A 24,457-nucleotide genomic window follows, 5' to 3' on the forward strand; every position below is an offset into this window, starting at 1 on the left:
AACATGACGAATCCCTGCCTCTACTAAAAATACAAAAATGAGCTCGGCATGGTGGTACACACCTGTAATACCACCTACTCAGGAGGCTGAAGCAGGAGAATTGCATGAGCCTAGAGAAGGAGGCTGCAGTGAGCTGAGATCATACCACCGTATTCCAGCTTGGGCAACAGAGTGAGACTCCTATCTAAAAAAAAAAAGCCTTCCCAAGAAATGAAATACAAACTTCTCAGCTAACATTCACAGGACCAGCATGATCTAGTTTTTTCCCAACCTGCTGTTTCCAGCTGTACCTAAGACCATTTAACTCTCCCCAAATTCACTGAGGCCCACTCTCAGCCTAGTTGCAAGTTGGACAAAAAAGACAGAGACGAAAGGCTTAGTACCTGGCTCCAAGGTGCTCAGTTCTAACGACAAGACAGAGGGGTAAATAATTACCAGAGGACACAGTCAGTGATAAGATAAAGGACACTGCCTGTCCTAACATCCCTACTGCAAAATAAATGACCTATACCCTGCTCCCTGAATACTGGCCTGTGCTTTTTACCCCCCGCCAGGTTATTTGGCTTTTTTTCCTCCTTTCCTGTCTAAACATTTCCCATTATTAAATGCCCAGGCCCTAGTGTCCCTCCTTTGAGAATTCCAATTCCCAGGCAAGGGATCTCTCCCTCCTCTGGAGTTGAATGTTCCACTGAGAAACACCTACTTTTCCAGCATGTCTCAGCCTATCTGCTCTGTGTGTGTGTGTGCGCGCGCGCACGCACACCTTTTTTTTTTTGAGATGGAGTTTTGCTTATCACTCAGGCTTGAGTGCAATGGCATGATATTGGCTCACAGCAACCTTCACCCCCTGGGTTCAAGCGATTCTCCTACCTCAGACTCCAGAGTAGTTAGGACTACAGGTGGGCACCACCACGCTGGGCTAATTTTTGTATTTTTAGTAGAGATGGGGTTTCACCATATTGGCCAGTCTGGTCTCGAACTCCCAGCTTCAAGTGATCTGCCCACCTCAGCCTCCTAAAGTGCTGGGATTACAGGCATGAGCTACCATGCCTGGCGGTGTTTTTAAATTTTAAAAATATAGAGATGGGGTCTTGCTATGTTGCCCAGGCTGGTCTCACACTTCTGACCTTAAGTGATCCTCCCACCTTGGCCTCCCAAGGTGCTGGTATTATAGGCATGACCCACCACATCCAGCCACATCTCAGATTTGGAAGATCCTCTCTCACACAGCACCTACCCCCAGCCCAATCCTGGGTTAGATCTATCTCCTCTGCGTCCCTATAGCAATTCACACTTCTATTGTTGTTTATTTGTGCTGCTTGCAATTTACTTGTCTCTCCCCAGACTCCAAGCTCCTTGAAGGCAGAGAATGTGTAGATCCTGTTCACAGTTGAATACTCAGTTCCCAAATTGGGCTGGCAAATTTTTTCAAAAAAAAAAAAAAAAAAAAAAATATATATATATATATATATATATTGAGATGGAGTCTCCCTCTGTCACCCAGCCTAGTGGCTCAATAATTTCGGCTCACTGCAATCTCCACCTCCCAAATTCAAGCAATTCTCCTGCCTCAGCCTCCCAATTAGCCGAGATTACAGGCGAATGCCACCACACCCGGCTAATTTTTTGTGTTTTTAGTAGAGACAGCGTTTCACCATGTTGGCCAGGATGGTCTCGATCTCCTGACCTCATAATCAACCTGCCTTGGCCTCCCAAAGTGCTGGGATTACATGTGTGAGCCACTCGGCCCAGCCAAAACTTTTTTCCTTCTAAAAATGAAATATAGAGATAGGGTCTTGCTATGTTGCCCAGGTTGGTCTCAAACTCCTGGGCTCAAGCGATCCTTTGGCCTCGGCATCCCAAAATGCTGGGATTACAGGGGTCAGCCACTGCCCCCAGCCAGGCTGGCATATCTTAGCAGTTCAATAAAGACGTGGAAGAGGCCGGGCACGGTGGCTCACGCCTGTAATCCCAGCTCTTTGGGAGGCCGAGGCAGGTGGATCACGAGGTCAGGAGATCGAGACCATCCTGGTCAGCATGGTGAAACCCCGTCTCTACTAAAAATACAAAAAATTAGCTGGGCATGGTGGTGCGTGCCTGTAATCCCAGCTACTCGGGAGGCTGAGGCAGGAGAATTGCCTGAACCCAGGAGGCGGAGGTTGCGGTGAGCCGAGATCACGCCATTGCACTCCAGCCTGGGTAACAAGAGCGAAACTTCGTCTCAAAAAAAAAAAAAAAAAAAGACGTGGAAGAGAGGAAAGAGTACAGCAGTCGCCGTGAACTCTTGTATCGATACCTTTAGCACTTCTGCTGTTATTGTCACTCCTCTTTTTCCCAACCACTGGCCCCAGGCTACCTTAGTCATTGGTCCCAGCTGGGTTCATACATGCCTCTATCAGGGTGGCAACCTGTGGCACATCGATTGGCTCCACTTGACTGTGAAACTTTTTCAAGGTAAGGACTGTGTCTGAGACATTTCTGTATGCCCAGAAAATAGCACGGGGGGACAGAATGAAGCTCATAATTTAGAGATTTAGGCTGAGCGCAATGGCTCACGCCTGTAATTCCAGCACTTTGGGAGACACAGGCAGGCGATCACTTGAGGTCAGGAGTTCAAGACCAGCCTGATCAACATGGTGTAACCCCATTTCTACTAAAAACATAAAAAATTAGCCGGGTGTGGTGGCGCACGCCTGTAGTCCCGGCTATTCAGGAGGCTGAGGCAGGAGAATCGCTTGAGCCTGGGAGGAGGAGGTTGCAGTGAGCCAATATCGTGCCATTGTAATCCAACCTGGGCTACAGAGCGAGACTCCGTCTCAAAAATAAATTCATAGATTTAAATGACAAACTCCTTGTGAGCAGGGAATTCTACTCGACTTTCTGTCTGCATTAACTCTGAGCATATCCACTAGGCCTCACCCACAGGGTCTTTATTTGCACAGCAGAAACAGTGGGACCGCGTTCAGAGCACTGCTGGGCAGGCGAGAGAAGGTAGGAACTGTATGACCACGGAAATTGTTGTCCCTACAACCTACTTGCTCATCCGGAACACAGAGTAGCGGTCCTCTAAAGCTCGCAGGGCTGGAGGTCGCCATTATCAGCAGTGGCGTCGCTATAAAACTTTGTAAACCTGAACGCAAGGGTCTCTGCAACTTGGAGGGCGACGGCCCAGATCTGAGAACACGGCCCCTTCCTCCCACCCCGCCCAAGGACTCTCAGCCTCCCCTGGACCTGCCTTTTCGGAGCTCAGAGCCCTCTCTGGCCTCTAGGGGCAGGAGGGATGGGTTTGGCTGAGGTCTGGGGCTCGAGTCTGAGACGCACTCCAACTCCCGGCTCCGAGCCTCTGCCTGGGGCCCCACCTGGAAAAATGGCTCCTCTAAGTCGCTTCCAGCCTAAAGCCCGTTCTCTTCCACCTCTCGGGTGCGAACTGTCCCTCCCACTGCGACCGCAGGTCCCCCACCGGCCACACAGACTGCCACGCTAAGCCTCAGCAAAACACCTGAGCGGCCAAGCGCGTCCCGGGGCCTTCCTTTCCGACTCCCGGAAGTAGCCGTGATCTCACGAGATCAGGGAGGTGAACGCAACCGGAAGTCCTGTCACTCTCGCGAGGCCCCACGGAACGGACTCTGGAGCGCTGCGCAGTGTGGAGGTCGTTGGAGTCACTTGCCGGTCTCCAGCTCCTGTGCCTGCCGGTCCGCGCCCCGCCCGCTCCAGCCATGCTCTCCTCCCTCGCCCGGCCTGCCAGCGCCGCTCTCCGCCGCAGCTTCAGCACCTCTGCCCAGGTAAACCCGACGAGGGGCGGGCTGCATGCGGAGGCCCCCCGGCCCGGGCCACGTGCGTCCCTGGTTCGCGGGCAGCTCTGACCCTCTCCAGGCCAGCCTGGACCGCAGGCTGGAGGCTGTGGCGCCCGGTACAGGCCCTGACACTGGCAGGGACGTACCGGGGAGAAAGCTGGGGAGAAGGGGACGAGGTAGTCCCGCTCCAGGGCTGGTGCATTTGGCAGGGGTCCCCCAGAGGGCCTGCTCTTGGCCTGCACGCCTTCAAGGTTGGGAAACCAAGGCTCTGGATCTGAAAGTAAACTTACGTTTTTTCTGCAGCTTTCCATTGCTTTGACGTAGCTCCTTCCTGCATCCGTGTGAGTGTGCGTGAATAAAAGAAATCGTGTAATTTTCAACTCCATAGTATGGACAAACCGAGGCACCGAGGCTAGAGAACTGGGCCAGGTTTACACAGCCATTTGGCCAGAGGATTAAAAGTCAGCTCTTCTGACCTGAAGATGGCTTCCTCTTAACCTTTTTGAAGGATCTCTTCCGTTGTAGGCGGGACTGAGCAGGCCTCCAGGTGTCTTAACACGGTGCTGGACTCGGCCCGCGACCACTTAAGCCAAAGCTATTTTTAGCCGTCTTCTAGGACGGTGGTTCTTAAACTCTGCTGTGTATCAGAATCACCTGAAAGCTAATAAAGAACAAAGGCCTGGGCTCATTGAAGAAGCGTAAGACCAGGGTTTCTGCATTTTTACCAAGTGAATCGAATTAAACCTAAATTTGAGTACCCAAGAGGTGCCTGCGTTGCCCTTTAATTACGACGCCCAAGAGGGGGATCATTTTAAAGGGGAATCCAAATTTATCATTGAAGTTCTCATTCCAGTTTCCTGTACATCTAGTTCACTTGAAAAATAAATACAAAGCTCCTGGATTTATGGCTACTTCCCATACCCTTCGCAAGTTGATAATATCATAAGTCAAAAGGCGAGTTTTTAACTTTGCATATTTTCAACTTGCAGTGGGTTCCCACAGGCGACCCCATCATAAGTTGCCAACAACGCTGCTGGGGATACCAAGATTAAGTGACAAGTGGCACTTGGGACAGAAATTAGTAAACTTAGGACAGGTGGAGGCGATGAAGGTCTATGGTGAGGTGTGGGGGAGGGGCAGCTGACAGGGAAGAATGATGTCCAGGGAGTGGTTAAGGTGTTTTTTTGTTTATTTGTTTGTTTGTTTTTGTGAGACAGAGTTTCGCTCTTGTTGTCCAGGCTGGAGTGCAGTGGTGCAATCTCGGCTCACCGCAACTTCCGCCTCCTCGGTTCAAGCGACTCTCCTGCCTCAGCCTCCTGAGTAGCTGGGATTACAGGCATGCACCACCATGCCCAGCTAATTTTGTATTTTTTAGTAGAGACAGGGTTTCTCCATGTTGGTCAGGCTGGTCTTGAACTCCCAACCTCAGGTGATCCACCCGCCTCGGTCTCCCAAAGGGCTGGGATTATAGGCATGAGCCACTGTGCCCGGCCTGTGGTTGAGTTTGGGTAGGATTTTCAGATATTCGACATATTTATTGAGCTAGGTACTGGAAATACAGTGGTGAACAAAACACAGAAGTCTGCTTTCATGGAAATTACTAGATATTTTACTGTACTCCCTTCTTATAAGGTATCTTAAAATAGTGATGAACACACAAGAAAAATGGGGATTGTGGGGTACTTGTGTTAGGGAAGAGGCGACCAATTTTATTTATTTATTTATTTTTGAGACAGAGTGTCATTCTGTCGCCCAGGTTGGAGTGCAGTGGTATGATCTTGGCTCACTGCAACCAACTCCTGGGCTCAAGCGATCCTCCTGCCTCAGCCTCCTGAGTAGCTGGGATCCACAGGTGTGGGCTATGACACCTGCCTAATTTTTGTATTTTTAGTAGAGATGGGGTTTTGCCATGTTGGCCAGGTTGGTCTAGAACTTCTGACCTGAGGTGATCCACCCACCCCAGCCTCCCAAAGTGCTGAGATTATAGGTTTGAGCCACCACTCCTGGCCCAGAAGATTTAATTATTTATTTTTTAAGGAAATGGAATCTTGTGCCTCTGCTGGAGTGCAGTGGCTCCATCATGGCTCACAGCAGCCTCAACTCCTGGGCTCAAGTGATCTCCCATTTCAGCCTCCTGAGTAGCTGAGACTACAGGTGCACAGCACCGGGCCAGCTAGATATTTGAGCATGGAAGTGAAGGATTAAGACTTTGATTTGGGGGAAGGGTGCTTTGGAGGTATCGCTGAGTACCTAAGTTAGATAATGGAATAGAACGAAGAGAAGGAATGGGTCAGGAGGGTGGTTGAGCTGACAAGTTCTTCATGTCTTGACTTGATGTCTCTGATAAGGAAGAAGGCAGCGGCAGAGGATGGTTCTAAAAGTTTACGTTTAGCGAACACAAGTGCTATTGGGGATGAGGGATGGAGGGAGGGGGGGCAGGATAAATGGACAGTTGGGTTTGTGGAACCCATGGAATGCCTAACAACTGAGAATGCAGTTTAAGAGTCCCAAAGATTGAAGATGTGGGAGTGAGAGTTGAAGATCCAGAAGTGGGTGAGGCTGCCCGACCTCAGGTTCTGAGCGGGTCTGACAGGTTCAAGTTTCCGGGCAGTCAGGGGTTCACCTTTTTTGAAACGGAGTCTTACTCTGTCACCAGGCTGGAGTGCAGTAGCACAATCTCGGCTCACTGCAACTTCTGCCTCCTGGGTTCAAGCAATTCTCCGGCCTCAGCCTCCTGAGTAGCTGGGACTACAGGTGTGCACCACCATGCCCAACTAATTTTTGTATTTTTAGTAGAGACGGTTTCACTGTGTTGACCAGGATAATCTCGACTTCTTGACCTCATTATCCACCTGCCTCGGCCTCCCAAAGTGCTGGGATTACAGTTTGTCACTGGCAGCTACCTGCCTGCCTGCCAGGAACAGGCTCCACTTATCATTTGTGAGTTTGGATTGGAAACAAGCTCCCCTGGGGGTGGCTGGAATTTTGGTCAGACCTTGAGTGAGACCCAGAGGGGAGCCTTTGAATATTTGAATAATGGGAGTGATTGCTGGATGCGGGGTTGGATCACTTTCACCCCATCACTTTCCTAACTGTCCCAAGCTGAAATGTCCAGGGCCAGCTGCTACTTTTGTTGAAAAATGCACACTTTGAATGAAGAGACCTTCCAAACAGGCTTTGTGTGAGCAACATGGCTGTTTATTCACCTGGGTGCAGGTGGGCTAAGGCCGGCATTAGCAAAGGGCAGTGGGATAGGAGTTGGTTTTATAGGTTTGGGTAGTTTTTTGGGGGGCGGGGGTGTTGCAGAGTAAGATCAGTTACAGTGGTGGGGGGTAGGGGCAAGGGAGTATACACGACCACAAGTTCAGTTACAATGGCACGGTTGGGTGAGGGGCTTGTATGGGGAAGCTCCAAAGCTGGGCCGTTACGGACAATGGCGAACGCAGGTTGGGGGTGGGAGACATCGGCCGAGGCAAGCAGGACTTAGACTTTCAGGCTCCAGGCTTGCATATGGAGACCTGACAACTTTGCTACTTGTTCTTCTGATGATCCCGATATGAAGCAGTGATTCTCAAACTGTTTGGCATCAAAATTAGCTGGGGAAGATGGCAAAAATGCCAAGGCCTAAGCTCTATCCCGCTACCAGGAGCCTAGTCCTGGGTAGGCTTCGTTAACTCAGCAGGTGATTCTGATACACACCTAAGCTGGAGAACCGGTGTGAGATACTGGAGCCCAAGATGACAGATCCGACTCACCTAGGAGGGATGGAGCCTTTCGCAGTGTGCATTCCCCCGTTAGGCAGCTCCACATCCTGCCTTAGGCTCCAGCTGGAAGTTGCTTCCCTGATTCCCCATCCCTGCAGCGAGTTGATTGCCCTGCCCCCATCTTCCCTTTGCACCAGGGGCTCTTGTGACAGTCTTCTCTCAGCTCCTAAAGCATCTCATTACCAGTCTCCTACAGAGCCAGCAGGGGTCTTCCTGCAACCTCAGTTACTGGAAGGGGCTGTTGCTAGGCACTCAGTGTGTGTTTGTAGTTTTTAAAGCTGCAGGTTGAAGGTAAGGCTGCTATTACCAGTCCAGCTGCCTGATGGAGTCAAGTTTGTTCATCTTTCAGGAGGGTTTTGAAGTACACTGAGGATCACAGCCTCTATAGACATAAATTCCCCCCATTCGAAAGTAGACCTTTGGTCCGGGCTCAGTGGCTCACGCCTGTAATCCCAGCACTTTGGGAGGCCGAGGCGGGTGGATCACGAGGTCAAGAGATCGAGACCATCCTGGTCAACATGGTGAAACCCCGTCTCTACTAATACAAAAAATTAGCTGGGCACGGTGGCGCGTGTCTGTAATCCCAGCTACTCAGGAGGCTGAGGCAGGAGAATTGCCTGAACCCAGGAGGCGGAGATTGCGGTGAGCCGAGATCGCGCCATTGCGCTCCAGCCTGGGTATCAAGAGCGAAACTCCGTCTCAAAAAAAAAAAAAAAAAAAAAAAAAAAAAATACAAAAAAATTAGCTGGGCGTGGTGGCGCATGCCTGTAGTCCCAGCTGCTCAGGAGGCTGAGGCAGGAGAACTGCTTGAACCCGGGAGGCAGAGGTTGCAGTGAGCCGAGATTGTGCCACTGTACTCCAGCCTGGTGACAGAGCAAGCCTCTATGTCTCCAAAAAAAAAGAAGTGGACCTTTGGAATGAAGGTCCATAATTCTACCAGAATGACACCGATACAAATACAATGATTGTATCTTGCTTCGGCAACTGCAGTAAAAAGAGGCCCAGTGCGATATTTTGGCAGGATAGCATGTGAATCCTTTTCATTCTCATTTCATCCTAAGAGTCCTTTCTCTGTGCCTCTTTTTAGAACAATGCCAAAGTATCCGTGCTAGGGGCCTCTGGAGGCATTGGGCAGCCCCTTTCGCTACTCCTGAAGAACAGCCCGTTGGTGAGCCGCCTGACCCTCTATGATATCGCGCACACACCCGGAGTAGCTGCAGATCTGAGCCACATTGAGACCAAAGCAACTGTGAAAGGTACTGGGCGCGCTGACCCTAGAGACCTGCATCCTCTCCCCACTAGGCCAGGATCTGAGTTTTGAGTAGGATTCTTAGATGAAGCTAGACACTTAGAGACTTGGGGTTTCCGTGTTTTACTTTTAAATTTTACAAGCGATTACACCCTTTTAGACTTGGGTCTATTAAAATTGAAACGGCAGTGTCTTAGAAATGCGAGGGAGCCTAATCATCCCATTTTCTACTTTTTCTTTATTTTTATTTTATTTTATTTTATTTGAGACAGAGTCTCGCTCTGTCACCCAGGCTGGAGTGCAGTGGCGTGATCTCGGCTCACTGCAATCACCACCTTCTGAGTTCAAGCAATTCTCCCGCCTCAGCCTTCTGAGTAGCTGGGATCACAGGTGCGAACCACCACGCCTGGCTAATTTTTGTATTTTCAGTAGAGATGGGGTTTCACCATGTTGATCAGACTGGTCTCAATCTCCTGACCTCATAATGTGTCCACCTCAGCCACCCAGAGTGCTGGGATTACAGGCATGAGCCACCATGGCTGGCCCCATTTTCCACTTTTTCTAATTTGGAATGTAGTATGAGGCTGGGGAAGAGGGAAGTGTTGGGAACTCTGGTGAGGATTTGGGGCCAGTAAGGTGGTGTTCCCAGCTGTGGGCCACCTTCCCTCCATCCCAGGGTTGTCTTGATAGCCTCTCAGAAAGCACAGCCTCTTAGAGAAATCTCCCCATCCGCTGAAGGCAGTGTCGGATATCCAGTAAACGTTGTCAAATAAATTGTTCATTGGACTTGGTGCAGCGGCTCACGCCTGTAATCCCAGCACTTTGGGAGGCCAAGTCAGGAGGATTGCTTGAGCCCAGGAGTTCAAGACCAGCCTGGGTAACATGACCAGCTTCATCTCAACACAAAAATACAAAAATTAGCCAGACGTGGTAGTGGGCATCTGTGGTCCCAGCTACTTGGGAGACTGAGATGGGAGGATTACTTGAGTCCAGGAGGTTGAGGCTCCAGTGAGCCCTGATGACACTACTGCACTCTAGCCTAGGTGAGAGGGCGAGACCCTGTCTCAAAAAAAAAAAAAAAATCATTCATAATTATGTATATGTATATATGCTGCTTATTTAACCTTCACAATTTTTTTTTTTTTTTTTTTGAGTCAGAGTGTCTTGCTCTGTCTCCTAGACTGGAAAATAGGGCGCAATCTTGCCTCACTGTAATCTCTCCTTCCTGGATTCAAGTGATTCTCCTGCCTCAGCTTCCTAAGTAGCTGAGACTACAGGCATGTGCCACCATGCTTGGCTAATTTTTGTGTTTTTAGTAGGGACAGGGTTTCACCATGTTGACCAGGCTGGTCTCAAACTCCTGACCTCAAGTGATTCACTTACCTCGGCCTCCCAAATTACTGGGATTATAGGCGTGAGCAACTGCGCCCAGCCCAAATCCTTGATTAAATCATTGTTAAAGCTGTAAGTTATCATGTCTTATGGCCCTACTGTTGACCATTGGCTGTCTGCTATTTTCTTCTATAAATATATATATATTAATGTAAGTTGCAGTACAGATGTTTATCTTTACATCTTGTTTCTTAGAGTTCTAAACATAGAGTTAGTAGGTATAAATATTCAAAGCTTTTACTGTGAAGTTCCAAATTGCTGTCCAGAAAGGTTCTACCAATTTCTTTCCCCGTGGACAGCATATGAGGATACCATGTCTGATGGTGTTTACATGAGTCTGCAGTTGGTGTAAACAACTGGAGAGGCTGCCTGACAAATCAAATGTTCATGCACCTTCCAGAGTTCTCTGAACGGCTTTGCCCATTTTCTTTTTTTTTTTTTTTGAGATGGAGTTTTGCTCTTGTTGCCCAGGCAATAGCGAGATCTTGGCTCACTGCAACCTCCACCTTCCACATTTAAGCAATTCTCCTGCCTCAGCCTCCCGAGTAGCTGGGATTACAGGCATACACCACCCTACCTAACTAACTTTGTATTTTTAGTAGAGAGATGAGGTTTCTCCATGTTGTTTAGGCTGGTCTCAAACTCCCGACCTCAAGTGATCTGCCCGCCTTGGCCTCCCAAAGTGCTGGGATTCCAGGCATGAGCCACCATGCCCGGCCAGATTTGCCCATTTTCTTTTGGGCCATATATTTGAGTTTCTGAAGCCCCCTGCAATAAGGAAAAAGTCAAGATCAAAGCAGATTTTGGATATTGTGGCAAATTTCACTGAAATCTTTGAAAACATACTTTTTCCTTCAGATGATAGGAGTGAACCAAATGGTAATATTTAGAGTCTGTCAGCACAGGGTGTTTTCTTTCCTGGCCTTCAGTGCCTTCTGATCAAGGAGTTTGGATTGGCAAACTCGCTTATGCCTGTAATCCCAGTGCTTTGGGAGGCCAAGGTGGGTAGATCGCTTGAGGTCAGGAGTTCAGAACCAGCCTGGCCAACATGGTAAAACTCCTTCTCTACTAAAAATACAAAAATTAGCCAAACATGGTGGTGCATGCCTGTAATCCCAGCTACTCAGGAAGCTGAAACAGGAGAATCACATGAACCCGGGAGGTGGAGGCTGCAGTGAGCCGAGATCACACCACTGCACTCCAGCCTGGGGGACAGAGCAAGACTCCATCTCAAAAGAAAAAGGAGTTTTCATCAGGGTGGTGGTGAGTGGGAATGAGCAGCTCGAATTCTAACCAGAGTAAGAACGCCAAGAGTGACTTACAAGTGCTCACGAGTAGGATGAAGACGAGCAGCGGCTCAGCTTGCTTTTGTGGAAACCTGGAGGGCTGACCCATCCTAGATGAGGCCTGGGCAGGGAGAGGCCGGGGAAAGCGGGTAAAAGGGGAGGATTCCTGCCACAGGGATTGTCCGCTCACAGGGCGGCAGTCAGCAACAGAAGGAAGACGTTACAGGCGGGGCCTTCTAGCCTTTCTTGAGGCCATTAGTTGGCATTAAGGCCAGGGGCTGAGCTTTCCAGGCTACTCCGAATCAGAAGAGGTGAAATTTCTCTTGTGGGATGTTTGTTCTAGGCTACCTTGGACCTGAACAGCTGCCTGACTGCCTGAAAGGTTGCGATGTGGTAGTTATTCCGGCTGGAGTCCCCAGAAAACCAGGTTTGTGTTTGAAAGCCTTGTCTGGTACCTCCCCAGGTGAAGATGTGGGGATTAAATCTATTTTCTATTAAAAATGGATTTAATCTGATTGCTTCGTTGCCTGAAAAATGGCACCAGCTCCTGTTGCCTGTGGGGCAAAGGTCACATCTCTTGGTTGGCCTGGGGTCAAAGTCCTCTTGCCATTCTCCTTGTGCCTCTGTGCACAGAACGCCCTTCCCTCTCCTCGGCCCCACTCTCCCTTGGGGGTTCTTATTAACCCTTGATGATTCTTCTCAGATGTTGTCCTCCCTGCTTCCTTTCCCCGATCGACTCCCACGGACCTCTCTTCTGGGACTCATCATCCTGGATCGTTTACCCTACAAGAGAGACTGACTTGAAACGGGGACCTTGGGTGGCTAAATTTCCTGTAACAGCTGGTGCTCAGTACATGCCGCCTGTCTGGAAATGTGTTGTGTTCTCTGTTAACATCTTACATTGGATCATTTCTAGGCATGAGCCGGGACGACCTGTTTAACACCAACGCCACGATTGTGGCCACCCTGGCTGCTGCCTGTGCCCAGCACTGCCCTGAAGCCATGATCTGCGTCATTGCCAATCCGGTGAGTGTGGCGGCGCCCAGCTCTCGCAGCTGTGGCAGGCACATAGGCGCCGGCAGTGCGTGAGAAGCTTATGATTTGCAACAGAGGCTGCTGATGTGCTGGGGGGTTGGGGGGTACACAGATGAATGAGCTCAGCTGGAGAGGTCAGGTGCACTAAGCAGAGGCCCTTCCGTGCATTTCCTGAGGACTCCTCCCGGCATTAACTGAAGGAGAGCTGTAACAGCCAGCCAGCCAGCCAGCCTCGGGCTTTGGGCAGATCCATGTCTCTCTCTGCTTTAGTTTCCCCACCTGAAGATTGTGGTGGCCTGCTGATTCCCTTTTTATTATACAACAGCCCCTACTTATCAGAGGGAAATGCCTTCCTTCCAAGAGCCCAGTAGGTGCCTGAAACTGTGGGTAGTACTGAACCCTGTATGTACCGTGTGTTTTCCTAGGCATACACACCTGTGATAAGTTAGTTTATAAACAAGGCACAGTGAGAGATTAACAACAACTTATAATAAAACAGTCATAACAAGATACTATAATAAAAGTGATTTCCTTCCCTTTCGTCAGGAACTTTTACCTTCTCGCTTAGGGGAGGTACTTTATGGCTTCTCTGCTTTATCCAAATTGCCAGCATCACTACTCTTGTGTTTGGGGCTGTTAAAAGGTGAAATAAGACAACTGGAACACAAACATCGTGATCACTCAGCAGCTGCTCTGATAACCAAGATGGTTCCTAAGTGACTCAGGGGCAGGTGGTGTAGACAGCATGGGTATGCTGGGCAGAGGGTCGGCCTCTGTCCTGGGTGGGATGGAGTGAGAGTGCAGGTGGTGTAGACAGCTGGGTATGCTGGGCAGAGGGTTGGCCTCTGTCCTGGGTGGGATGGAATGAGAGTGCAGGTGGTGTAGACAGCATAGGTATCCTGGGCAGAGGGTCAGCCTCTGTCCTGGGTGGGATGGAGTGAGAGTGCAGGTGGTGTAGACCGCTGGGTATGCTGGGCAGAGGGTTGGCCTCTGTCCTGAGTGGGATGGAGTGAGAGTTCATCCTGCTACTTGGGATGGCATGCAGTTTATTTTTCGTTTATTCGATTTTTTTTTTTTTTTTAAATGAAGTCTTGCTTGCTCGCCCAGGCTGGAGTGCAGTGGGGCGATCTCAGCTCACTGCAACCTTTCCCTCCCGGTTTCAAGCGATTCTCCTGCCTCAGCCTCCTGAGTAGCTGGGATTACAGGCAGGCACCACTACGCCCAGCTAATTGTATTTTTAGTAGAGACGGCGTTCCACCATGTTGGCCAGACTTGTCTTGGACTCCCAACCTCAGGTGATCTGCCTGCCTCAGCCTCCCAAAGTGCTGGGATTTACAGGTGCAAGCCACTGCACCTGGCTGGTTTAAAACCCATGAATTCTTTATTTCTGGAATTTTCCATTTAATAATTTCAGACCTCAGTTGACTGCTTGTAATTAAAACAGCAGAAAGTAAACCATGGATAAGGTGGGACTCCATTCTACTCAGTATTTGCATTCCCGGTCCCCTGTCATCCCCATCCCCTTACCCACACACAGTCTCAGGCGCACACAGCCACCCCAAGCCCCGCTCACTGGTTTTTGCAGGTAGCTGCTTACTCAGAAACATTGAGTGCCTTGCCCTCATCGAGAGCGTGGCCATGGTTCCCCAGCCTGACCTTCAGGGCCTCGTGCTCACTTGCTAAACAGCAGCTGGAGAAGAGGGTCCTGCTTTCCCCAAAAGCTCGCCCTCCTCGGGGTGGTGGGTCACACGTAGAGAGCTGCTGCTCCCTCTGTTGGGGAGCTAAGCAGTGCCTAACAGAAACCTTGCTGTTATGTCCCCTTCCGGCGTCCCGGGTGACGTGTTCAGCACTCACCCTGTGTGAAGTCATTTAGCCTTTACAACGACTTGATGAGGTGGTCGTTTCCCCCACTTACAGATGAAAAATACTGGTCCCGGAGAGTTAGGGTGACCTGCACAGGGTTGCAGCACGGAGGGACAGAGCTGCCGGTGGGCCTGCTTCCTTGGCGCACGCAGCCACTGGGCGCCGCTCTCCCAGCAGGAGCCGCCATTCCACTGTGAGGCCTGGCCGGGCAGAAGGTAGCCCAGGGAGCCATCATCACACATTTCAGTAGATCGCTGAAGGTCCACCAAGGGAAGAAGCATCCTCTACAGTAAAGGGTTTCTTTGTTCACAGGGTGTGGCCTGTCAGTGTAGCGGGTGGCTTGCCAGTACACAGAGTTATCAGACAGGGCGGTTTAATGTGGCATCTTTGGACTCGTTAGTGGTCTGACGTTCTCTGGCTTGGCCCTGCTCTCGGAACCCGGGGCAAGTCACACCTGTCTCTTGGATGTCGTAGGTCAACTCCACCATCCCCATCACAGCAGAAGTTTTCAAGAAGCACGGAGCATACGACCCCAACAAGATCTTTGGCGTGACGACCCTGGACATCGTCCGAGCCAACACCTTTGTCGCAGAGCTGAAGGTAAGGGCAGCGTGGGTGTTGCTTAGGTGACCTTTCTGAACGTCTCCCGCCACCCCTGCCCATTTACGGGCATGGAAGACACCAGGGCATGCTCAGGTCACATGTCACTTGGGGGTTTTCAGTGTTTCTAGAGCTCGCTCCCTTAGTGGAAGCAGCCCCTGTGTTTCCTGTGGGATCCAGGCAACCGGCCCCTGCTGGCATCAACCCTGGCTCATGGCTCTCTTCCTTCTCCCAGAGAGCGCTGCGGCTTCAGACCTTCTCTGGGGTTCTCAGTGGCTGGACTTGGACAGTGCTCCCCCAGTCCTCCCCTTTCTCCTTGCTTCTGAAAACTGGTCCTAGGAGGATTCACCTGCTGGCCACTAGATAAAGCATGGTAAAATGAGCAAACATGAAGAACTGAGGAAAGCGCCAGAAGTCTTGAGGCATCAAAATTGTCATTGGCCCTGGTCCCTGGCACTGCCTTTTTCAGGTTGCCCATGGTAGCTCACCCTGGAGAGTCCGGGCCTGGCCAGGTGCTTGGCCCTTGGGCTGCTGGACCGAGGCTGAGCTGCTGGGGGCTTGAGGTCGTCTTGGTTTGGTGCCAGCGCTGGGTCTGGAGTCCTTGCACAGCCTGCTTTCCACTGGCTTCCATTGTGGAGCCCGCAGAGCCACTTCCTTTGGCCCCAGAAAGTATTCCTCTTGCACTTCACGCCGTTTCGTTCTGACGGCAGATTTGAGGCTGTCGGGCGCTCAGTGTGGTGGAAGTGCACGCCGGCACCCTCGGCCTTCACTTTACTCCCGAGGGCCGGGCAGGTCTGCTTCTGAGGAATTAGAGGTGCCCCACTGTAATGCACACGGCAGTACACGTCTATTCAAAAGGCATGGCCCCAGGCCTTGAAGTTCCATGGAATGGGAGAAACACTTGAATTTAAGAGACAGTTTAAGCCTGGTGTGGTGGCTCAGGCCTGTCATCCTAGCACTTTGGGAGGCTGAGGTGGGAGGATCGCTTGAGCCTGGGAGTTCGAGACTGCAATAAGCTGTGATTGTGCCACTGCATTCCAGCCTGGGTGACAGCAAGACCCTGTCCCCCCAAAAAAAAAGACAGTTTGAGTGACCAGGTCAGTGCAGGTAAGTAGAGTTCCCCTGTGATGGCCACAGTCTGGAAGTGGACACACCAGCCAGTGTCCTGCCTCCACCTCCAGAGGCGCATCCCCCGGCGTCCTGGAGGCAACAGCATTCATTCTCATGAGCTCTCGGGGCTGGGCAAGCCCCAGGCCCTAGTCCTGCCCTGCACCACAGCTGCCACTAGCTACATGGGGGGGGTCCCTTGCGAGATCCCCTGTCCCCCACCTCCAACGTTGAAGTGGACTGTCATTACCCTGGTTGCCTGACATTCTGGAAATTTCCTGGATTGTATCAAAATGAATATCCTTAAACTTGCGGTGTCTGGTTCCTCCCTCATCCTCTCACCCGTCGTATTCCCTTTCAACATAGCTCCCGGACCCCCCAGGCCGATGCCAGGCTCCCCTTTGCTGCAAAGCCTCCTTTTCCTCCTGTCTTAGGAAAATCCATTCTAGGAGTCTTGTATTCGAGGACAAGCTTCTGGAAAGCAGAACTGTGTCCCTTCAGCTCTCCATCCCTGGTGACCACACAGTGCCCGCACGTGTGTGCTTACACACCGCCAGCTAAGCTAAGCCTCTCGGGTCTTTGGCTCTCAGCTCCATGAAGCTAATCCTGCTTTGCCCGCGCATGAGGCCAGTCCTCCCTCTCCCAGGCCAGGCTTCTTTCCCAACCTAGGGCTGGGCTCTCAGCAGGCATGGCCATCGGGGCAAGTGGCTGCCCCTCTCCCTACCAGCACTCCCAGCGGGTTATTGTCTGTTTCAAGAAATACTTGGTTTAGCTGGGTGCAGTGGTGAATGCCTAGAATCCCAGCACTTTGGGAAGCCGATGCAGGAGGATGGCTTGAGCCCAGGATTTCAGGACCAGCCTGGGCAACATGGCAACACCTCATCTCTACAAAAATTTAAAAAACATAAGTTGGGCGTGGAGGTGTGTGCTACGTGGGAGGCTGAGGTGGGAGGATCATTGAGCCCAGGAGGCAGAGGTTGCAGCCAGCCAAGATTGTGCCACTGCACTGCAGCCTGGGGGATAGAGACCCTGTGTCAAAAAAACCAAACCTTGTTGTCACAGATTCTTGGGGGTGTGGTACCTCCAGTTTAAGAAATGAGGCGGTCTTGAATGGTGGTGTTTGGATGGCGGTGAGTCCTCACAGCCCCTGCTGGCGCTCATGCTCAGCTCTTTGGGGCACCGAGGCAGGAAATCCAAGCGCAGCAGGGGCAGGACAGGGCCTCCTCCCAGCTCGCTCTGTTCCACCCTGAGTTCTGGGGGCTTTTCCAGTGTTGGGGCTGTGGGCAGCTGCGACATGTTTTGTGCTCAAAGAGCTTAAAACTCATCCAGCTTCACACTTTTGGTCACCAGGGTTTGGATCCAGCTCGAGTCAACGTCCCTGTCATCGGTGGCCATGCCGGGAAGACCATCATCCCCCTGATCTCTCAGGTACACGCGTGTGACCTTGTGAGGGACTTCGGGGTCAGTGGTCCCTTTACCAGGACCTGTTTGAGGCAGTCCTGGCAGACTGGAGAAGGCCTGGCCATGCCCTGGGTTTTGGAAGGGCTCCCATTGCCGGCAGCTCCAGTGGGGGATAGAGACCCTCAGCCCTCTGTTGCGGGGCAGGGTGAGACGTGGAGCGAGTGTGGGCAGAAGCTGCTCAGGGCCGCCGGCTCCAGCACACAAGGAGAACCGCTGTTGCGAGCCTCACCAGGTTACTGATTAGGCTGGAGTGGGCGAGGTGCTTTGTTTAAAAATGAGTCCAGGGCAGGACACAGCGGCTCACACCTCTAATCCCAGCATTTTGGGAGGCTGAAGCAGGAGGATTGCTTGAGCCTGGGAGGTTGAGGCTGCAGTGAGCTATGATTGCACCACTCCAGCTCAGGCAACAGTGAGACCCTGCCTCCAGAAACAAATGAGTAGGGACTCACTAGGCTTCCCGACAGAGTTGATTTGACTCTTTTTTAAAAACATTATTTTTTTGCTGCTCCTTGTGGAAGAAGGCTATCCCATAGGCAGTGTGCCCAGCATAGCGTGTCCTTTTTTTTTAAATAAAGGTTTTCTTTTTCTTCTTTATGGCAAACCTTTCCCATGCCCTGGAGGGCAAGGAGGGGTCGGGCGTGGGCAGGAGGCAGTGGGCCTGGGGTGGTGGCCCAGAAGCCGCTCGCTGACCCCACGGCTTGGCTTGCAGTGCACTCCCAAGGTGGACTTTCCCCAGGACCAGTTGACGACGCTCACTGGGCGGATCCAGGAGGCCGGCACGGAGGTCGTCAAGGCTAAAGCCGGAGCAGGTAGAGTCTCAGTCAGGCCTGGGGCTGGGTGCCAGTGAGGCCCTGCGAGAGCTCAGGGTTGGAGAGAAACACTGCTTGTCCCTGGGCACAGATGGGTCCTTTGCAGTGTTTGATTTACATTTGCCTGATGGGAAATCCCTGTGTGAGAGGGCAGCTCAGCCTGCTTTGTGGGGTTGAGAGTCATTTTTGAGGGTGGCGGAGCCAATTTCACACCATTTGTGTATAAGAAAAAAAAAATTAAGGGGTGCTGACCGAAGTTCTCGACTGTCAGGCTGGAAGATGTGCAGGTGCCTTGGCTGGCGGGGCCGGCTCACCTGGGTGACACGGTTGTGGCGCCAGCCTAGCTGACCTGCCTGTGCCCCCCAGGCTCCGCCACCCTCTCCATGGCGTATGCCGGTGCCCGCTTCGTCTTCTCCCTTGTGGATGCAATGAACGGAAAGGAAGGCGTTGTGGAATGTTCGTTCGTGAAGTCACAGGAAACGGAATGTGCCTACTTCTCCACACCGCTGCTGCTGGGGGTACGTATCTGGATGTGGGTCCTTCTGTCTCTGGAGAAGGGGCGTTCCCTCTGCTTCAGCCTCGGGAGCTCCCCTGTCTCTTCGTGCAGTAACTGCATGTCCCTGCCAGGTGAGCGTGGGGGTTTTTGAGGGTGGAAGCACACCCGAGAATGAAGAGCTGGGAGAAATCACAGACTGCGAAACGCAAACCTCCCAGCAAGTGGGTCTCCTTCCCTGCAGTTCGGCAGCAGGTCCCCAGGAGTGTTGACTGATGAGACACTCCATATCCAGGCAGCCCAGGGAGGCCTCCCTACCCCGCCTTTTCATCTTGTTCTGACTGCGGGGGCTTAAGGTCTCGTTCCTCTTCCAGGGTGTGCCTAGGCCAGACAGCCTGAGTCTTCAGCAAGCAGAAACCCTTAGGCCTCACTCAGAAGCCCTCAAGCTGGGTTTCCATTTCTCATGTGTGTGCTAAAATCAGGCAGATGTATGGTTGCCTTCATTGTGTGGCCAGAAAGTATCGTGGCTCGCCGGGCCACACCAGGGCCTTTCTCAGAGATGCTTCGATACTGAAAGATCCTTCAGCCATGGCCCCAGGCCTTGGTGAGAGGCACTCAGCAGTGTAGTTCTGGTGCAGGTGTGCGGAGGCGGGGTCTGCACGTGAGACACACCTGGCTCTCGGAGGCCCTTGAGCCAGGGGAGGCAGTAGGAGGGGATTGAGTTGAAGTGAGGTCTGAGGCTGTTGCCGCACAAGCCCTGCAGTTTCTGGAGGGGAGATGGTGGCAGAGACACCTGTTGTTTTTGCCAATGTCAGACATTTACCTATTTAGTGATGTGTGATTCAGGCGACTGTGACGGTGTTTCTCAGTCCTTTTTCAGGGAAGAGACAAGAACCCAGAAACAGGGTCTGTTGGGGAGAATGCAGTGGAGTGTCCCTGATGGTTGAGTGCCTGGCATCCAGGTGCTTGTCACACTGTCCTCGTGTGCGCGGAGGTGGATGGTGCTTGTTTTATAGCTAAGGAAACACATTTGGAAGGTCAGGCATTGTCCAGGGTACCTACCTAGGCAGTGACAATGACAGGAGCCGCTCCTAGCACCCTCTGACTCTGAGGCCTGCACTCCTAACCACAGCCCAGACCCACCCACCTGGTCAGCAGGGCAGCCCCAGCAAGGTACCCACAGCTCACAGGTGTAGACACACTCCTCTGTGAGGCTGATGAAGTGACAGGTCGGGGTTTCTGTAACAAGCACTTTCCTGGAAACTTCATTTCACCATGTTCCCACTTCCCTCCCTCCCTCAGAAAAAGGGCATTGAGAAGAACCTGGGCATCGGCAAAGTCTCTTCTTTTGAGGAGAAGATGATCGCCGAGGCCATCCCCGAGCTGAAGGCCTCCATCAAGAAGGGGGAAGATTTTGTGAAGACCATGAAGTGAGCAGCCGTGCTGGGCAGCCAGTTTCCTTAATTTATGAAGGCATCATGTCACTGCAAAGCTGTTGCAGATAACCTTTGTATTTTAATTTGCTTTGGTGATGATTGCTGTATTAACATAATCATCCCTTCCAAATTGTGGGTGGCTCATCATGGGTGCATCAATAAAAGCCGTCCTGGATTTTATTTTTCAAGGTCCCTTCTATAAATGTGCTTTTTTCCCGGTGAGAGCTGACTTTAGAGTGTCTGCCTCCTCTTGGTTACCAGTTAGAATTAGATGCTGTTTAACTGTTAGACTGAAGTGTGATGCTTTCATCAGTAGCTTCGAGAAAGTCTAAAATGTTAATTGATGAGGTTGGACACAGTATGCAAAGCTTGCCTGTACATGCTCCCCCTGCCCCTCCTGAAGGCACCTTTGCATCATCCAGGCCTGATTCCTCCTTGGGGTGGTTCACCCTCATGGGGTCATAGTGCAGTGGTGAATGCCAGGTAGCTGTTTTCTGGCTGAGCAAATGGCATCTTTCTCATTGAGCTGCCTCTGCTGATCTCTCCTCCTCTGGATTTTATCTTCTGACCAAGCCCTGATGTTCAGTGACAGTGACAAGAGATAGCCATGGCCAGAGCTGTGGGGACACCAGGGTGAGGGTGCATGTGGACAGCTCAAACCCCAGCTGCTGTGTCGAGGCTGAGGACGCTGTGCCACCATCAAAAGGGGGTTCCAGGTTTCCATCAGTGGCCCCAGAGAAGGGACTTTGTTGTATCGAGGAGTGGGGAACTAAAGAGATTTGACTCCCTTTAGTGTTGGGGCAGTCTGTTCCCCAGAACTGCGGCCTCTGAAGTGGAGACACGGCTGCATACCTGGGAAAGAACTTTCTAGCAACAGGCAATGACCTTCCGTGGAAGGGGGAGGGCTGGAGGCGTGCCCAGTACTTGGACGTTCATCTGTCCACAACAGCTTTTTAAAAAAAAAACAGAAATGGATTTTATCATAAAGGATGACATCGTTTGCTTCTACAAGTAATACCTGTTCATTGTATAAAACCCAAAAAGCAGCTAAAAAATAAAGCGAGAAAGGAACCACTGATAATATTGTCTTCTCTTGCATATTTCACAGGCTGAGAGAAGGCAGCCTGCTCTTCGGGTTATTCGTTACTGTAACAATCCCACCCCTCTCCAGTCTGGTGGCTTTTAGGTCATTTCTGTTACTATCTCCCGATGCTGAGGGTTGACAGGACTCAGCTGAGTGGTTCTGTGGCCACCGCTCCCACTGTGATCGCTGGAGGCCTGGCTGGGCTGGAGCATGCGAGGTGAGGGCTGCTGTTTGAGAGATGCCTGGACAGCGGGCCTTTTCCTCAAGGTCTTGGGCGTCTCATTCTTCACGGGGCCTCTACGGCAAGGTGGGCAGGCTCCTTGATGACTTGTTCCCACAAGCAAAAGCAGGAACTGCCAGGCTCTGCGGCTTGGGCTGAGAACCGGCACAGCTTCTCTTGCACTGCCTTCTCCAGGGTAGAGCAAGTCACAAGGCACGCACAGATGTGGGCGGGAACCATACAAGGTGTGGCTATGAGAGACCTGACTTTTGGTGGCCATCTTTGCAGATGTGCTGCTCACCCTGTCCTTTCGCTGTATTTGCCCTTGTCACTTTGCTTTTTTTTTTTTTGAGATGGAGTTTCGCTGTTGTTACCCAGGCTGGGGTGCAATGGCGCGATCTTGGCTCACCACAACCTCCGCCTCCTGGGTTCAAGCAATTCTCCTGCCTCAGCCTCCCGAGTAGCTGGGACTACAGGCGAATGCCACCACGCCCAGCTAATTTTTGCATTTTTAGTAGAGATGAGGTTTCACCATGTTGACCAGGATGGTCTCGATCTCTTGATCTTGTGATCCACCTGCCTCAGCCTCCCAAAGTGCTGGGATTATAGGCGGGAGCTGCCACGCCTGGCCCCTTGTCACTTTTCTAAATGTTTCTTTGGAGACAGGTCTCTGTTGCCTAGGCTGGAATGCAGTGGTATGATCATGGCTCACTGCAGCCTCCAACCCCTGGGCTCAAGAGATCCTCCCACCTCAGTCTCCCCGGTGGCTGGGACTATGAGCACCTGCCAGCACGCCAAGCTAATTTTGTAATCTTTTGTAGAGATGGTCTGGGTGGGGAGGGCTTGCTCTGTTACCCAGGCTAGTCTTGAACTCCTGGCCTCGATCAATCCTCCCACCTCCGATTCCCAAAGTGCTGGGATTACAGGCATGAGCCACCGTGCGCCGGCGTTCTTTTAACAGCTGGATAACCTTGCGGGTGGATAACTCAGTGGTTTCATTTTTCACTGCTGTGGAGAGCAGAACACTATTCTGGCTCTGTTTGGGGTGCATTTGCCATTTTATGGGATCCTTACAACGACCTGACAGGACTTGGGACAAGAGCTAGGTCAGGTTGTGTCTCAGTTGAGGACGGTCACTACCTCTCCTTATACCAGGGGCTACCCCTTAAGAACCTCCGAGAGTTTCCTCAGGATACTTCCACTGAAGTGCAAGGACTGCTTGAGCCCAGGAGCTCGAGGTTGCAGTGAGCTGTGACTGTGTCACTGCACTCTAGATTGGGAGACAGAGCAAGACAAAAAAAAAAAAAAAAAAAAAAAAGGCCCAGGCCAGGCACGGTGGCTCACGCCGGTAATCCCAGCACTTTGGAAGGTCAAGACGGGTGGATCATGAGGTCAGGAGTTCAAAACTAGCCTGGCCAACATGGTGAAACCCCATCTCTACTAAAATACAAAAATTAACTGGGTGTGGTGGTGCATGCCTGTAATCCCAGCTACTCGGGAGGCTGAGGCAGGAGAATCACTTGAACCAGGAGGTAGACATTGCAGTGAGTTGAGATCGTGCCACTGCACTCCAGCCTGGGCTACAGAGGGAGACTCCATCTCAAAATAAAAAAAAAAAAGCCCGTTTCTGGCTTTATCTCAGAAGTTTAGACCTAGCATCCTAAAAGGAGGACCTGGAACCTAGAATATCCCAGATTCTTCCAGATGATGACAAAGGGGGTTGGAGTTAACGGCCGTCCCTGGGCTATTCACCCTCTAGGCCTGCCCCTGCCTTCCAGGGCTTACAGACAAGTCAGGTGCTCGAGAATCCACAAGAAGAATGCAGAGTCGGTACTGTGGGACTCCACAGGAGGGCAAAGTTATTTCAGCACATCTTGGCAGAGCAAGAGTCAGGGAGGACTGCCCTATCGAGGAGGGAAGAAGAGGAGGAGGAGATGGCATACGCACTGGCTCTGCAGGCTGGGCAGGATTTCAGTCAGCAGGGAGGGTGAGACTGGCGTCTTAGGCAGCTACCGGAGCAGACAGGCTGAAGAGCTTGTGGATGACAGGAACAGGGCATCACAGGAGCTGAGCAGGATAGTGACACAGTGGCCAAGGCTGCTCACACTCCACAAAGTGTGGGTTGCAGGGGCTCTCATTGACCCAGGAGCCTGATGCTGGGCACAGATTCTGCATTTTTTTTTTTTTCTTTGAGACGGAGTCTTGTTCTGTCACTCAGGCTGGAGTGCAGTGGCGTGATCTCGGCTCACTGCAACCTCTGCGTCCGGGTTCAAGCAATTCTCCTGCCTCAGCCTCCCGAGTAGCTGGGATTACAAGCACCCACAACCACGCCTGGGTAATTTTTGTATTTTTAGTAGAGATGGGGTTTCGCCATGTTGGCCAGGCTGGTCTCGAACTCCTGACCTCAGGTGATCCGCCCGCCTTGGCCTCCCAAAGTGCTGGGATTACAGGCGTGAGCCACAGTGCCTGGCCTTTGTTTTGTTTTTGAGAACAGGTCTCCCTCTGTTCCCCAGGCTGGAGTGTGGTGGTGCAATCATAGCTCACCGAAGTCTCCACCTTCCCAGCCCCAGTGATCCTCCTGCCTCAGCCTCCTGAGTAGCTGGGACTACAGGCACATGCCACCACACCTGGCTAATGTTTGTAATTTTTTTTTTTTTTTTTTTTTTTGTGTGTGTAGAGTCAGGCTTTCTCTATGTTGCTCAGGTTGGTCTCCACCTCCTGGATTCCTCCCGCCTCAGTCTCCCAAAGTGCTGGAATTACAGGCATAAGCCACCCACCAGGCGGAGAAGCAGTCTTTAAAGAACCGAGTGTGGGAGCAGAGGGCCTGTGGCCTTAGGGAAACCAGATTTTCCTCGAGGAGGTCA

The 24,457-nt window shown here is 51.7% G+C and overlaps 2 protein-coding genes across 11 annotated transcripts in view; one reads left to right on the forward strand and one right to left on the reverse strand.

The window, feature by feature from the left end:
* Positions 1-4,296, reverse strand: part of STYXL1 (serine/threonine/tyrosine interacting like 1) — a 55,579-nt gene extending 51,283 nt beyond the window's left edge. For 5 of the 10 annotated variants that reach the window (XM_064375685.1, XM_064375684.1, XM_064375677.1 and 2 more), the window contains exon 1: positions 4,085-4,296. In XM_064375685.1, the coding sequence (XP_064231755.1) occupies positions 4,085-4,131 (47 nt within the window). In that variant the 5' untranslated portion in view covers positions 4,132-4,296. The other 5 variants (XM_064375686.1, XM_064375679.1, XM_064375683.1 and 2 more) reach the window with 3 other exon arrangements.
* MDH2 (malate dehydrogenase 2) lies at positions 3,624-21,370 on the forward strand. The gene is made up of 9 exons (XM_064375689.1): positions 3,624-3,782; positions 8,646-8,814; positions 11,829-11,912; positions 12,402-12,511; positions 14,858-14,983; positions 17,441-17,518; positions 18,261-18,360; positions 18,727-18,878; positions 20,156-21,370. The coding sequence occupies exons 1-9, from the start codon at positions 3,717-3,719 to the stop codon at positions 20,285-20,287; spliced, it is 1,017 nt and encodes a 338-aa protein (XP_064231759.1). The 5' UTR covers positions 3,624-3,716; the 3' UTR covers positions 20,288-21,370.
* Positions 21,371-24,457: the final 3,087 nt, after the last annotated feature.

This window comes from Aotus nancymaae, unplaced genomic scaffold, assembly GCF_030222135.1.
Source record: "Aotus nancymaae isolate 86718 unplaced genomic scaffold, 86718_ANA_hifiasm-v0.15.2.pri h1tg000012l, whole genome shotgun sequence".
NCBI classification, from domain to species: Eukaryota; Metazoa; Chordata; class Mammalia; order Primates; family Aotidae; genus Aotus; species Aotus nancymaae.

Coding starts and splice junctions, on each gene's coding strand:
- MDH2 (XM_064375689.1), top strand. CDS start 3,717: ATGCTCTCCTCCCTCGCCCGGCCTGCCAGCGCCGCTCTCCGCCGCAGC. Junction 3,783..8,645: donor GCTTCAGCACCTCTGCCCAG/GTAAACCCGACG, acceptor GCCTCTTTTTAG/AACAATGCCAAAGTATCCGT. Junction 12,512..14,857: donor TCTGCGTCATTGCCAATCCG/GTGAGTGTGGCG, acceptor TGGATGTCGTAG/GTCAACTCCACCATCCCCAT.